General features: G+C 39.2%; 3 protein-coding genes and 1 long non-coding RNA gene across 6 annotated transcripts in view; 3 read left to right on the top strand and 1 right to left on the bottom strand.

Moving 5' to 3' along the window:
* Nucleotides 1-4,627, top strand: skic8 (SKI8 subunit of superkiller complex). Of its 2 annotated transcripts, none has more exons than XM_084671427.1 (11): nt 1-117; nt 1,026-1,080; nt 1,174-1,201; nt 1,412-1,517; nt 1,764-1,936; nt 2,547-2,695; nt 3,119-3,212; nt 3,527-3,620; nt 3,751-3,843; nt 4,104-4,182; nt 4,392-4,627. In XM_084671427.1, exons 2-11 carry the CDS (start codon nt 1,069-1,071, stop codon nt 4,479-4,481), a joined length of 918 nt encoding a protein of 305 aa, XP_084527553.1. In that variant the 5' UTR covers nt 1-117; nt 1,026-1,068; the 3' UTR covers nt 4,482-4,627. The 2 variants fall into 2 exon arrangements, with proteins under 2 accessions (XP_084527553.1, XP_084527554.1); XM_084671428.1 differs by having other exon boundaries at nt 43-142.
* LOC146258291 (uncharacterized) overlaps nt 4,302-13,706 on the bottom strand; it is a 27,317-nt gene continuing 17,912 nt past the window's right edge. Inside the window, exons 3-4 of one of the 2 annotated variants that reach the window (XR_014729660.1) lie at nt 13,163-13,240; nt 4,302-4,879 (exon numbers count right to left, since the gene is read on the bottom strand). This is a non-coding gene — a long non-coding RNA (uncharacterized LOC146258291). Of the gene's footprint in view, nt 4,880-12,841; nt 13,241-13,706 lie in introns of those variants that run through there. The other variant, XR_014729659.1, reaches the window with a different exon arrangement.
* Nucleotides 6,144-8,465, top strand: ifitm5 (interferon induced transmembrane protein 5). Its single transcript, XM_084671430.1, has 2 exons — nt 6,144-6,520; nt 7,523-8,465. Exons 1-2 carry the CDS (start codon nt 6,314-6,316, stop codon nt 7,742-7,744), a joined length of 429 nt encoding a protein of 142 aa, XP_084527556.1. The 5' UTR covers nt 6,144-6,313; the 3' UTR covers nt 7,745-8,465.
* LOC146258293 (uncharacterized) overlaps nt 9,187-13,706 on the top strand; it is a 6,322-nt gene continuing 1,802 nt past the window's right edge. The window contains exons 1-9 of the mRNA XM_084671424.1: nt 9,187-9,384; nt 10,410-10,491; nt 11,164-11,312; nt 11,521-11,709; nt 11,949-12,010; nt 12,144-12,197; nt 12,512-12,610; nt 13,129-13,264; nt 13,531-13,649. Of these exons, the coding sequence (XP_084527550.1) occupies nt 9,351-9,384; nt 10,410-10,491; nt 11,164-11,312; nt 11,521-11,709; nt 11,949-12,010; nt 12,144-12,197; nt 12,512-12,610; nt 13,129-13,264; nt 13,531-13,649 (924 nt within the window). The 5' untranslated portion in view covers nt 9,187-9,350. The remainder of the gene's footprint in view (nt 9,385-10,409; nt 10,492-11,163; nt 11,313-11,520; nt 11,710-11,948; nt 12,011-12,143; nt 12,198-12,511; nt 12,611-13,128; nt 13,265-13,530; nt 13,650-13,706) is intronic.

Raw genomic sequence — 13,706 nt, forward strand, 5'->3', positions numbered from 1 at the left:
ATTTTAAGTTTCCGACGTCATCAGTCAGGCGACACAAGCCCTGACATCTTGACAAAACTGTTTATACATTTCGCAACACACTCTCATCATACGCCTCTTTACTACATGCATTATAAGGTGAAGTATATACATCAAACTAATGGTACGGAGAAATACTGACTAGTATAGCAATATCCAAATAGATTTGCTTTGAGTTTAATTTAGAAGTAACTGGATTTATTTGCTTAACGTTAGCAAAGCTAGCTAGAAGTTGCCAATACAACTCGCTCTAGCTAAGTAGCTAGGTTAGCTCGCTATTCACTCACTGCACTGTACGTAGACAGCACAAATATCTAAGTCAAGACTGACCAACAGCAATATAACTGAAACTAGTGGGTAATAGCAACCGTATTAAATCATAGGATCAGTATCTTTATAACATTCGTTTTCAAAGTGGATGTTTTTCCGGTGACACCATACTCTTTCACTGAAACAACTGAAAACTTGTGCCATTGAAAGAGTTTGGTGTCTCCAATAAAACATCCACATTGAAAATAATTTGAAATGTGGAACAATTGCGGTGAAACTCATGCAGGCAAGACCAGGCACAGTGAGCGTTTAAACACTTTGCTCGTTTGCGACAGTTATTCGAGTTATTTAGCCATTTAGTTACTTTGCCACAGCTTAGTCCAAAAATGTGTGCATTCTGTTGTCCACACTATCAGAATCAGAAAGGGTTTTATTCGCCACAAAAGTTTGCACAGACAAGGAATTTACTTTGGCAGGAAGGTGCATACATTAAACATATAGGAATCCTAAAACTTAAATATGTGGCCTAACTACACTAAAGGTACAAAGTGTAACTAATACTAAGGGGTATTAGTTATATACCCCTTATATGCAACAGTACTAAAAAGCAAAGCTTGTTAGCTTATCAATATAGAGTCAGTAGAGCCAGAGCCATGTAAACATGCCATGTCTCTATATGGCTCTTAGGAGGGCTAGTCACATTTCGCGACTGAACCACTGTACCCTTTATTTTTCAGTGTATAGGCTACCTCTACTCAACAAAGTCTCGAAAGATCAACAATGAGCACTCAAGTAAGTAGTTGTACTGGGGTGTGGCAATATGATACGGTATTTTTTTGCTTACAATTAGTTATTCATTGCAGCAATGTTTTCTTGTAATTTCAGTACAGCATTCTGTTTAAGCAAGAGCATGGTGAGTAAGAATACCGAAACACCCAAAAACCTTTCTCTAGCTAGAAAGCCATTTGTAGTGTGGAATATTTAACATGATAAAGGCAGTGTTTTTTCATCACTGATACATCTAACTAAATACATGAATATACATATGTACATAAACATATGTACATCTAGGTACAAGGATTTAAAGATCTGAGTTTTTCCATGCATGTTTTTTTTCTGACAGCCCATGATGATGCAATCTGGACTGCTGCTTGGGGTAGAAGTGAAAAGGACGGGTCTGAAACTCTTGTCACGGGCTCTCTGGATGACATGGTGAAAGTCTGGAAATGGTAAATTGTGATTTCGCCAACTGTATTGTCAACGTAATGCAAAGATGGCCAGTTCATGTGAGATCTTAAGGAAAGCCTAATCTCACATATACCCACCACCATGACATGTATAGCTTCTTGTTAATGTTGCTTCTCTGTGAATTAAGCAGATAGCATCCAGAAAGTAATGGTTCTTCAAATATTCGAAAATGAAAAAACAGTATTATTCAATGAAGTTCTCTTAGCTCTATGTTCATTTACATTCAGGTCAGATGAGAAGCTGGAGTTGCAGTGGAGTTTGGAGGGTCACCAGCTAGGCGTGGTGTCTGTGGACATCAGTCACAATGGAGCGATCGCCGCGTCAAGCTCCCTGGATGCCCACATCCGCCTCTGGGACCTGGAGTCTGGCAAGCAGATCAAGTCTATGGATGCTGGTCCAGGTAAAATCCCCACTAAAGCACTTCCCCTTAATCGTTTATTTATTTTCTTAAACAGTGAAGACATGGGGTGGTTAATTTAAAATGGAATACAATCATTCCTAAATTCAGACATTGAGCTGTCAGGCAACAGAGACCAGGGTTTGTGCTTTAAAGTTATTTTTGCAAGTAAGATTAGCAAATTTGTGTAGCATTTTTATGTGACAATCAGAGAGCATTGGAGGGAATAAAGAGAACACCTTTGGCTGGGCTCAAAGAAACCACTACTGTCATCAGCTCACCCACTTTCAGGTTGCAGTGTGTAGCATCGGTCAACCTGGGATGTTTTAATGCTTTTGCAAATCGTATGCTGTGTGTTCGAAAGAGTTCTAAAGCGATGGAGACCTAAAGATTTAGCATGTGGTACTTTCTGTGTAAATTGGAGGGAAAGTTGTTGGAATTACCGTATGTGGAGTGTGGTTTGGGGACAGTTATGTGGCTATTTAGCTAGAGTTCCATAGTTAATGGGATCAACCACAAACTTGTTAGAACATTGTATTACTTAAGCATTTTTTGTCAGTGATTTCCATATTTGTATTGAAAGGTTTATGGTTGTATGTTTTTGCTATTACAGTTGATGCTTGGACAGTGGCCTTCTCTCCAGACTCCAAATACATCGCCACAGGCAGCCATCTTGGAAAAGTCAACATATTTGGGGTTGAAAGTGGCAAGAAAGAGTATTCCTTGGATACCAGAGGGAAATTCATTCTTAGTATAGCATATGTAAGATGACGTCAAGTACCCCACATTTTTGTAACATTTTAACCTCTTCCATCCTATGCATATTTTGATGAAACATCAATCTCCAAATGAAATAGTTATTGTCTGACAATGGGTATGGCAAATCATTGCAACCAGTGCTGAGTAGCTGCTCGGACGTATATTTGGAAAGATGCCTCCATCCTGGTTTCCTAGCTGGATTTAGTGTTTGAGACCTGGTCTATTAGAGTTTTTACAATCTTTACATCCGGCTGAATACCTTAAATTATCTAATAATTCAACAAATGTTTGACAAAATAAGTGTATGTGACAACTTTTTTTTTTTTTTTTTTTTTCTTTGGTTGTACAGTTCCTTAGACAATTGTGAGTATCTGCGATCAAAAGCTTTGACTTCCAAGTTAGACTAAATCCTTGTTTCTTTTTTAGAGTCCAGATGGAAAGTACTTAGCCAGTGGAGCTATAGATGGAATTATCAATATCTTTGACATTGCCACTGGAAAACTTCTGCATACACTGGAAGGTATGTTCATTTTGACATGTAGACTGCATTACAATGACAAGTAGAGAAGGATACTGCATTGTATGCTCATAAATGCTTTAGTCATTGAACATTTACACATGTTTTAATTGTGTGCCTCCACTATAAATATAAGACCTTTTGACATGTCAGCTTCAATCTCATTACCTGTCTGCTTCAACTCATTACCTGTCGTGTTTCTTTATATAAGATGTGATTTTAGTAGCCGTGCGTTCTCAGTTCCTGTATTGTGTTAACATGCAGCTGGGCTCGATGTGTTGACACCTGGTCTACCTCCTTTTCCCCAATCTCTGCAGGTCATGCCATGCCCATCAGATCACTGACGTTCTCCCCAGACTCCCAGCTTTTGGTAACTGCTTCAGATGATGGCTACATTAAGATTTATGATGTGTAAGTACATATTTAGATTTTAGAATCTTAGCTTCATTGTAAAAAATGTTTTTTCACGTACAAATGCCTTAAATTTATTAGGAGGCAAAGGATTATGTTACTAAAGTGATCAATTATTATTGTTTTACAGGCAACATGCTAATTTGGCAGCTACTCTAAGCGGCCACGCATCCTGGGTACTTAGTGTCGCTTTCTCGCCAGATGACACGCATTTTGTGTCCAGGTAATACACATTACGGCTACATTAAAATATACATTTGAAATGTCCAATGAAATTATCAATATGCTCAGACCTTTATGTACCCCCCACAAAAACACTGTTAAGATGATTTGTCTGTTATAGAGATAATGCTGTTGACATTAAAACAAGTATTGAATTTGGTTTGTATTACAAATAATGTTTCTGTAATACTGCATGAACCTAATTTGTAATGTCGGATGCTGATAGTTTTAGTTTTTGAGCTTTTTCTCCTTTCTCCTCAGTTCTTCAGACAAAAGTGTCAAAGTATGGGATGCAAGCTCAAGGGCATGTGTTAACACATTCTTTGACCATCAGGACCAGGTGAGAAATTGCATGCTCACTATACCTCTGTTCAAAATCTTTTTATATGCAATTGTTTCTTCATAATATTGGTTTATATAGTTTACAGGAATGCAAATTAAGAAATACAAGCTACCCCCCATGATTGAATATTTATTCAATTTGTATATGATACACAAAATAGGTTCAGTGCGCTGTTAATACCCATCATTCATGTTTTCCCCCTTCAGGTTTGGAGTGTAAAATACAACGCCACTGGATCCAAGATCGTTTCTGCAGGCGATGACCGTGCCATCCACGTCTACGACTGTCCAATGTGATTATCTCCATGACGATTCCAACCTTAAGCGGGAGACAGCTTAAGCAATCATATTTCCATGGTAACAAGGTTGTAAACTCGATAGATTTTTTTATTTTGCAAGGCATGACCTAACTGTAACTATTAAATAAAGGGTTTTCTTTTGTACTTTTTTAATGGTTGTTCCATCGTTGTAGACAGACAGCGAATGAGTTGTCATTGATCTAATCTAAAAGTCAAAAGTTAGATGTAGAAGAAAACGTTCGGTTACTGACTGTACGTGGCTGTATTCTTATTCCCTGAGCCGTGTGGGGGGAATCTGACGATGGGGAAACGCCTCAGACAGGACTGACCACAGTGCCACCCATGACACCACGTCAGACGTGATAGTCTGTTCATGTTCTTAACTCAGCTTGGCATCTCACCATGGGAAAGGAAAGAAGGAAACACAAGTATTGCAGATATGTTTACTGAAGCTGATTATGACAGACATGGTCCACAACAAATTCTTTTCAAGATGCTGTAAAGTGGAATTGAAAATGAGTTTTATCATCACACCACAGACGAATGTGTTGTTAACTACCCATCCAAATTTGAATGAAAAAAACCCACTGACAAGCATGTTAACTTGGGCTTTGAAATCGTGAGAAAATCAGCAGTCTTCTCTGCTTGAGACTGGGGGGCGTGTCGCCTGAAGGAGCTGAAGCTCCGCCCCCTCAAATTTATTGAATTTAGCAACAAAAGCAACACTAGTTAAACAATTGCAGATATCAGAACAGCCATCCCTGCAGTCTCAAAGTGTTTTATGTGTTTATTACTTCGTCATACCAGCTGAGCAACAGAATGCAACCGTCTATGATCTGACGTAGATAGGTGGCTGTAACGTAGATAGGTTGGGTTTTGCCTCTAAAACCTGAGCTGAAAACAGGTGAGAAACTGCTCTAACTCCACATTTCAGTGCAACAATGTTTTAAAGCTTTGCACATGCTTTCAGCAACTCATTTCACACGTATATAATGTACTGAGAAGCAAATCATGGAATTTGCTTTACAGCATCTTTAAGAAAACATGACACTGAACACCATATATGCCAGAGAGGGCACAGTGACATCCAGTTGGTAGTCTCCCTAAATGTGCAGTTTCCCAACATCTTGCAGAAATGTACTGGACAGAAACACCCTTAGTGCCTGAGAATGTTAGAAATAGCACTGAAGCTCAATGAAGGTTCTAAACCCCTGCTATAGAGAGGGAGTCAAGATTGAGGACAAGACTGAATAGCAAAGTACAAGAATCCCTGAAGAAAAACCTTTTAGGACTACAACTCTTAAGACTAAGTCAGGACAATGCAGGAGTAGCGTTGGTTACCGTTGTAAAAGCATGTTTACATATATTTAACCACACTGTGTTACTGGTAAATGTTATTGTAAGGAAAACAGTTATTGTTTAAACTCATTGACAAAGAAAAGTTTACAAACTTTTGTTCACTTTTCACTTTTATAGTGTTTTGAAACACCAACTGAACAGTTTCTTAATATACAACAGTGCATTTAGTCTGTCTATTTGCATTCCTGTATTCATCTTCCCATCCTTCCAATTACATCCCTCCATGTCCTGCTTGTGTCCCACCCAGCCACTCTCTCCCTCCCTTCATCTCCCACCGCATAATGACAGACCTGAAGAGTCCCTGCCCAATTCATTCTGTGCCAGTTTCCACCCTTTCCATCCTCCACCCTTTTGGGATCATTTAAGACCTTGTTGGTAACATACACACACTTGCACGGTGTGGGTGCAGGAGGTTTCACAGCGACGTTCTTTTACTACCAAACTAGGGAGATTTGTGCGAAATACCTTAAAATGGACAACCATGCATACAACTATCCATCTGACTGTACCCCGCTTACCAACTGCAACTCTAGTCGTAAGCCTGGAGGGTCTACAGTGGTGAACATGGGGGCAGATGGCAAAAAGCCACCCAGCGACTACCTGGTCTGGTCTTTGTGTAACACTCTTTATGTCAACTTCTGCTGTCTGGGATTCATGGCTCTAATCTACTCTATCAAGGTGAGTTTTGTTTCTGCATGCCTTTTGTTTTTGTTACTATTTTCTATGAGTGCTAGAATGACTGTGTCTATAAAACATACAGCACTACCAGAAATGTAAAAGTATTATCAAACTTTCCAGATAAAAAAAAAGAAATAGAACACATTGTTGAGCAGTAACGATATGGAAGCAGACTGATACTGCTAGCAAGTATTTCAACATAATCTCTAAGTAAAATCACTTTAAAACATCCTGGTCACTCAGGAACTGGGTAATTGTTTCCCCTCTTAGCTACAAAAACCAAATATTAATCTAATTTCAACAATTGTCTAGTATTCTAACCAATAACCTAATCCTAACTAATTTCATGATTCAGTTGTCATGCCCAAAACTTTATTTTTGCATGCCAAAAGATATCAAAATCATGTGAGACAATACCTGTAACCTGAAAGTGGTGGAAGATGTTTTGGACTTTTCATAACATTTTCAGAATTATATAAATAAGCCTGAATTTATTATATATAAATAAAAATCGTACACACCCCTTGTGGTGAAATGGATTCAAAAGTGCCAATTAGAGATGCTAAAGCCAGACTGACTGTTTGGACGTTTAAAAATGATGTAATTGGCATCTTCTTAATACGCAAGTGCTCATGGCAAATGAAAGAGTGCATAGTATGTGTGGACCACCCAGTGCAAACATGAACTTCCACACGCTCTCACTGGCTCACTGGCTCACTGGCTCACTGGCCATGCATGTGTTGCATTTTATTTTAACCCAAGTGCAAGGAAAAACAATGTGACTATATGAGTAGTAATAACTGACAATGATTAACTGTACTGTATGATATAGTTGTAGCCAATAGATGGAGTATTGGCTAACTGAAATATATTCTACATACAGTAGCCCTATCACCAACTACACAAATAGTTTTGCAAATGAAATGTTGCACATGATCAATCTCAACCAACTCTTTTTTCTGTCCTCTTTTCTCTCCCTCCTCCGATTAATTCTGAGCTCAGGCTAGAGACCAGAAGACCATGGGGAACCTGCAGGCTGCCCAAGAGTGTTCGGACAAGGCCAAATGGTACAACATCCTGGCGGCTGGCTGGAACCTGCTGGTGCCCCTGCTGCTGGTGGTTCTCCTGGTGCTGCTGCTGGTCCACCTGGGCACTTCTCAGGGTTCCTTTGACTTCTTTGGAGAAGATGGCTTTCAGAGTTTTATGAAGCTTTTTAGCAGGTAGACAGGACACAAGAGAAGGCATAGAGAAGGTGGACAGCGAGAGTCAGAGTGTAAGAAAGAAAGAAAGAGGAGCGGAGGAAGAAGGATGGGAGGAGGTGGAGAATATTTCAACATTGAAATCAAATCCAAGTGGAGTGTGTGAGAAGGGGGGTGGGGGAGAAGGAGGAGGTTCGAGAGATGATCTCCTTCCTTATTCTAGACAAAACTTAAAAGGTAAAAAATAAATAAAAAATGTTATATTTGTTCTGTTTAATTTTATTACAACTGCTCTTTGTTCATTTTATTTTTTTTAATTATGAGTACAACATACATTTTTATTATAATTTCAGTGTTACTTTTGTTGACATTATAGTATTGTTAGACTTTGTCGATTTCTGTCAGTTCTGGAAAATGTGATCAAAAACAATGAAGATGTTTCTTTAAGGGTCAGATACTGTGCCATTGTGCATTCTGTGTAATATTTTTACCAGAAAACTTTCTCTGTATTACCTTCCATCACTCATTATTAATGCATGGTTTATTAAAATACCATCAGTTAAAACACAGTTAAAAAAATATTTGACAGTTTTTGGTTAATGTCCCTCACTTGGCTAAGCTATCTGTGTAATCATAAGCAAGCATTCAGCAAACAAGCATTCAGCAGAAAAAAATGCTTGGGATGAGAATATTGTAGCATATCAAATCTATTTTAGCCCAGTGTTAGTGTTGATCCAGAAATACTTTTTTCAGATTTTTGTGCCACCACATTCATCCACATTTGGATATGCAGACAAATCCTCCACATAGCTGAAGTTAGGATATCTTTAGACTGTTTGACATGATCACCGAAGAGTTCACAGGCATGTGTCTCTTGAAATGTATTTCAGTCACATCTGGGGGTTCATTTGCTGCAATTTAGTTTTCATCTGAAATAACTCATATGATATATCCTAAACTTACTTTTGGAACTTTTCCATGTTTTCGTCACACAAACATCTCACAAATGTCCTCTGACCCAGTCCATCCAAATTGGTTAAGAATGTCGAAGCTTCATTATTGGTGTCCTCTTTGATCATCCATAGTCAGTCCCTTCTTGTCCTCCCATCCCGTGTCTCCCATTTCAGCAATGTACTCTTAGGCACTAGCAATGATATTTAAATACAAATACAAATAACAGGCCTGCCGGCCAACATTCTATTTTATCCTTCCTCGCATTGCCTTTCCAGATGTGTGTCCCATGGTGAATTAGAGACTAGAATTCGGACTGCATGGTTTGAAAGCTAAATATAACAACCCCTCCCTTCCGTTTTGGGAACTTCAGCACTGTGTTCTTGTCAGAAAAACTGCTAACTGGTGCCTGAGAGCAGCAGTGGGTAATATATGGACCTTGCTTCCAGATATACAGACATTATAGGCCCTACGCAAACATTTATACACAAATTAGCAGACCAAGCTTACAAAAACTAGCCGATTGCTGCTACAAAACAATAGTTGCGCACACGCCCATACTACGAATGCATGCTGTAAACATATAGACATAAACCACAGGTCAAACAATTGGGTCATAGAAAACGGCTGTGGCAATACAAATACATCTAACAGTTAACCATGGATACGAATCTGACTACATGATGCTGAGGGGATCGGAGAAGCTGTCACATGGTAAAGTTGGACTGTGTGTGCGTCGCTTGGGATCAAAGCGTCGGCTGAATGAAGAAAATGTCGAATAGACATAGAATGTATATTCTTTATTATATACAGTGACTTTTCTTCAGGGTACGCCTACTGTAAAATGAGGTTTGTTTTGTGTCCAAAGTTTGCTTAGTGATTATCTACGTTTATTAAACTTAAGATCAAAACGTTAATGTTTTTCATACCAAAACGTTATTTTAGTTTTACATGCTAGCATGGCCAAGAAGAAAACCTGTGCACGACTGACGATGTGCCGTTGAATGGGGATCTGACGCAGGGAATCCTTCTGAATTTCCACCTCCCATATTATTTCTGACTGATAGAATTAATTGTAAGATGACCACCCAACCACCAGGTGGCACATCATGGGAGTATGTCGTGGAATTGGACCGACAGACCACCGTCATGCAGAACACTACTGTAAATCAAAGAGGGAAATGATCCCAAACCCTGCGCGGTGACCCATAGCACCCCACACACTGGCTCTGCATTTATATAAATTATTTCAATATAGACATGTCTACATGCCACAGAGCATGACAGCCTAATACTCAACTTTCCTAGCGCGAGGATCCACAAATTGTAATCTAGGTTCATTGCTTAATTGTATCATGCAGTACACGTATTAAATTAAATGTATTTGTCAAGGTTCTCCACTCAATTATTCCACTTTTTAGTTTTCCTTTGTCACCTGCCTTATAGACAAATAATAACCAAAAACATTGTTTAATTGACAGACATCACCAAAACAGGCTGCTTGCTCCATGTTAAGCTAGTCGAATAACCACTAATGGCCAAAGGTAGCCAAGTCACGACAAATATTGATGCAACAAAACAAAGTTTACATAATGCTGTCCTTGTGACAGTGTCATTCGGGAATATATCCTACCGATAGCGCGCACAGTAGGCCCACCAGTCTGTTTTAACAAGGGCCTCTCTTTTAACAACCATATAGTCTGGATGTCAGGTAGACTGAACTAGATGTTTCCATATAGAACGTGGTGAACGGCATGATCATAGACCACAACTTCGCGTTTACCTGGGAAAGACACAGAACACCAGCAAGAACACGATGAGGTAGGCAAGAGTAGGTCACATTTTTATTGAAATGTTAAATTAATTCATTTTTTACATGTAATGATGTTTAAAACCTAAATTTGAGCCTATATCTTATTACAAAGTAACTTTGGCATTTTGCCTTGTAACTGAGTGTAGGCTATACCAAGGTGTGGCATAAGCTTAAATTTAAACACTAAACTGATGTGTACAGATTAACGTTGTGGAATTCCTCATTTAAGTTGCAAAAATTTCGCAATGCTGGTTGATAGACCAATACATCTTGAGTACCAACTGCTTACTGGACAAAAAGTTCAATTCTTGTATGTTTTATGGTACAATATCAAACAGGTAAAAACGTTTTTTCCCATTTGTCCAGGTGTGGAATTTAAATGGTGTTCTGTATTAAGTGAAGAATTTCTCTAGAATATATTACAGTAGAGTACTATGTGATTGATGCCCATTGTGAAATTTCAGAGGCAAAGATAACAATGAGCAAGTTGGGTATGTTGTAGTGGAACTCTGTTATGCGTTTATAAAAATGTTGGTCATAATGGCAGTAATAATTGATAATGTATGGGGTTTACATGATTATGGAATTTGCTAAAATTGAACAAGAAAGAAACAGTTAGTGTACAAATGTTATCCAGTGTTGTCAGATTGTTTATCAATGCTATGTATGTCACCCTCCAGGTGTCTGATTGCCCAAGCAGAGGTGGTAGCCTTCATTGAGCGGTGTATGTTAGCAGTGGGTTCCAAGCCAAGCCATGCCAAGAGCTTGGCAGAGGTGCTGGTGGAGGGAGACAGGAGAGGACACTACAGCCATGGCCTTAACAGGATGGGTCAGACTGCCATACACTCACATATTACAAAATACATCCATACAAAATCCCAGTTCTGAATAATTTGAATAACAAGCCAAATTGTTTACATTTTCTGAACAATCCAACCAAACATCACCAATCCATGACCCCAAATACAACCAATGAATCAACTACGCTTTCCAAGCCCAGACTGCTAACATGAATCCTCTGTTCGTCATCCATCCAGATGTATATGTGAAGGACGTCCAGACAGGGATCTGTGCCAAGGAAGGGGAGCCCGTGGTGGAAAAGGAGACAGTTGCTACAGCCCTTGTGAATGGAAGTAATTTGCTTGGGCCCGTGGTTGGCAACTTCTGCATGGACCTAGCCATCAAGAAGGCCCTCAACGTGGGCATTGGATGGGTAGTGGCGCATGGCAAGTCCATTGCTATACCTGGTCTAGGGTCGACTTTATGAGGGGAGCGTTCAACTTTGATTGGCCTTTTTGTGGTTGAAAAGAATGTTGAGAGTGATTTTGGTTTAGCTTTTCTGATGTTCCAGAAAATACAAGGATATCTGATTATTCCATTTACACATCAGTTATCAAGGTCTGACTGTGGGATAATTACTGCTCATAAAACACATAACTTATCTGGAATCTCTTTTTGTTTTCAGGTTCGAACCATTATGGTATTGCTGGCTATTACTCAATGCAAGCACTTAGAGAAAACATGATTGTGAGTGTCAGTATCTTTGATTTAAATGAATGTATTTTTTCCAAGTGTCTCAACTAACAATTACTGCATTGAGATTAAGTGGTAGTTGTAAGTATTATCTCAGTCTTATAAAATATTGTCTTGTCCTTCACAGGGCATGTCTTTTACAAATACCTCACCGCTGGTGGTACCTACACGTGCCAAAGAGGTAACAGGGAGGAACATTGCCTTACAACTGGTTTATATCTGTCACTTTTGTATCATGCAACGTTTCCATATGAAAAATGCCTTGATTTTTTATTTCCCAAATCAAATGGCTTCATGAATGCGTTGGTGCTCTCCACCTCATTTCAATTATACTGTGTATGTGATTCAAGCGATGGCAATGCTGCAAACAGTGCAGATATTATGACACAGATGTTACAGTAAGACGTAAGTGAATAACGCGGCTTTGTGAAGGGACGTTTAGAGTTCATGGTGCTTTGCTCTGCAGTATCTAACTCTTGTACTGTCATTATCTAGCGTACACTAGGCACCAATCCAATCAGTGTTGCAGCGCCAGCCCAAGATGGAGACAGTTTTGTCTTGGACATGGCAACATCCGCAGTTGCACTAGGAAAGGTAAAAGGGGGGAGAAATCCAGGCGATACTGACACGTGACTAAGCCAACAAGACAGGACCAGTAGATCTGAAAGGTCTAGAATTCAATGCAGGAATTGGATATGTTTATGATTTATAACCTATTCAAAACTTATTAAGATATGTGTGTGTGTTCATAAAGTTACTAGTCCCCTAATTAATCCCCTAGTAAACTCAATGAATACAATACATCGGCATGTTTGGTACACGGCATGTATTTATTTTCCAAAGCCTGTGTTCCATTAGCATTGCTTTATTACTATACACTTACTATATACCTGTCACTCTTCCAAGCTTATACTACAATTCAATTTGATGGATGATGCTGATGGGTTACACACAGGAACATTTTTACAAAAATATCTAACCAAATTCATTGGTCATGGCAGTTCGTAATAATTGATAATGAATGCAGTTATACATGAGTTTGTTTGTGTGTATCTGTTTGTCTGTGCTTGTTTGTGTTTTGTTCATGTGTTTGTATGTATGTGTACCTCCAGATTGAGCTTCATGACAGGCATGGGGACAACATACCAGAAGGCTGGGGCTGCGATGCCCAGGGCAAGCTGAGTACAGATCCAGGAAAGGTGCTCGATGGAGGAGGACTGGTACCTATTGGGGGAGGCGAGGTCACAGGTCATACTCTACCCTTCTCTCTGATTAACCAGTGAAGAATACATGTATGTACATTGTGTACATTGTCCTCCAAACCTGAGCTCAATTTCGAGTGTCATAGCAAAGGTACATTTATTTAATAAATGTGCATAACCAAAATGTATTTGAGAGTAAAATACATTTTTGAGTAAAGCTGCTAAAACAAAATATAGAAAAAAAATATAGGGGTTTAAAGACTATCCAAATCGACTGTATAACTGTTTATTTGGGGTATGATTTTCTCCCAGGTGGTTACAAGGGCTTTGGTCTGGGAATGATGGTTGAGGTGTTCTGCGGTATGCTGGCAGGTTCCCAGTACAGCAGATACATTCGCACATGGAAGGGTACTGACCGAGTAGCAGACCTGGTACGTTTCTACAGGCTACTGAGCTGGATCATCATTTGACACCACGGAGTCATTGTG

The sequence above is a fragment of the Hypomesus nipponensis genome, chromosome 14 (genome assembly GCF_054491055.1).
Source record: "Hypomesus nipponensis isolate SF chromosome 14, ASM5449105v1, whole genome shotgun sequence".
Classification (NCBI taxonomy): Eukaryota; Metazoa; Chordata; class Actinopteri; order Osmeriformes; family Osmeridae; genus Hypomesus; species Hypomesus nipponensis.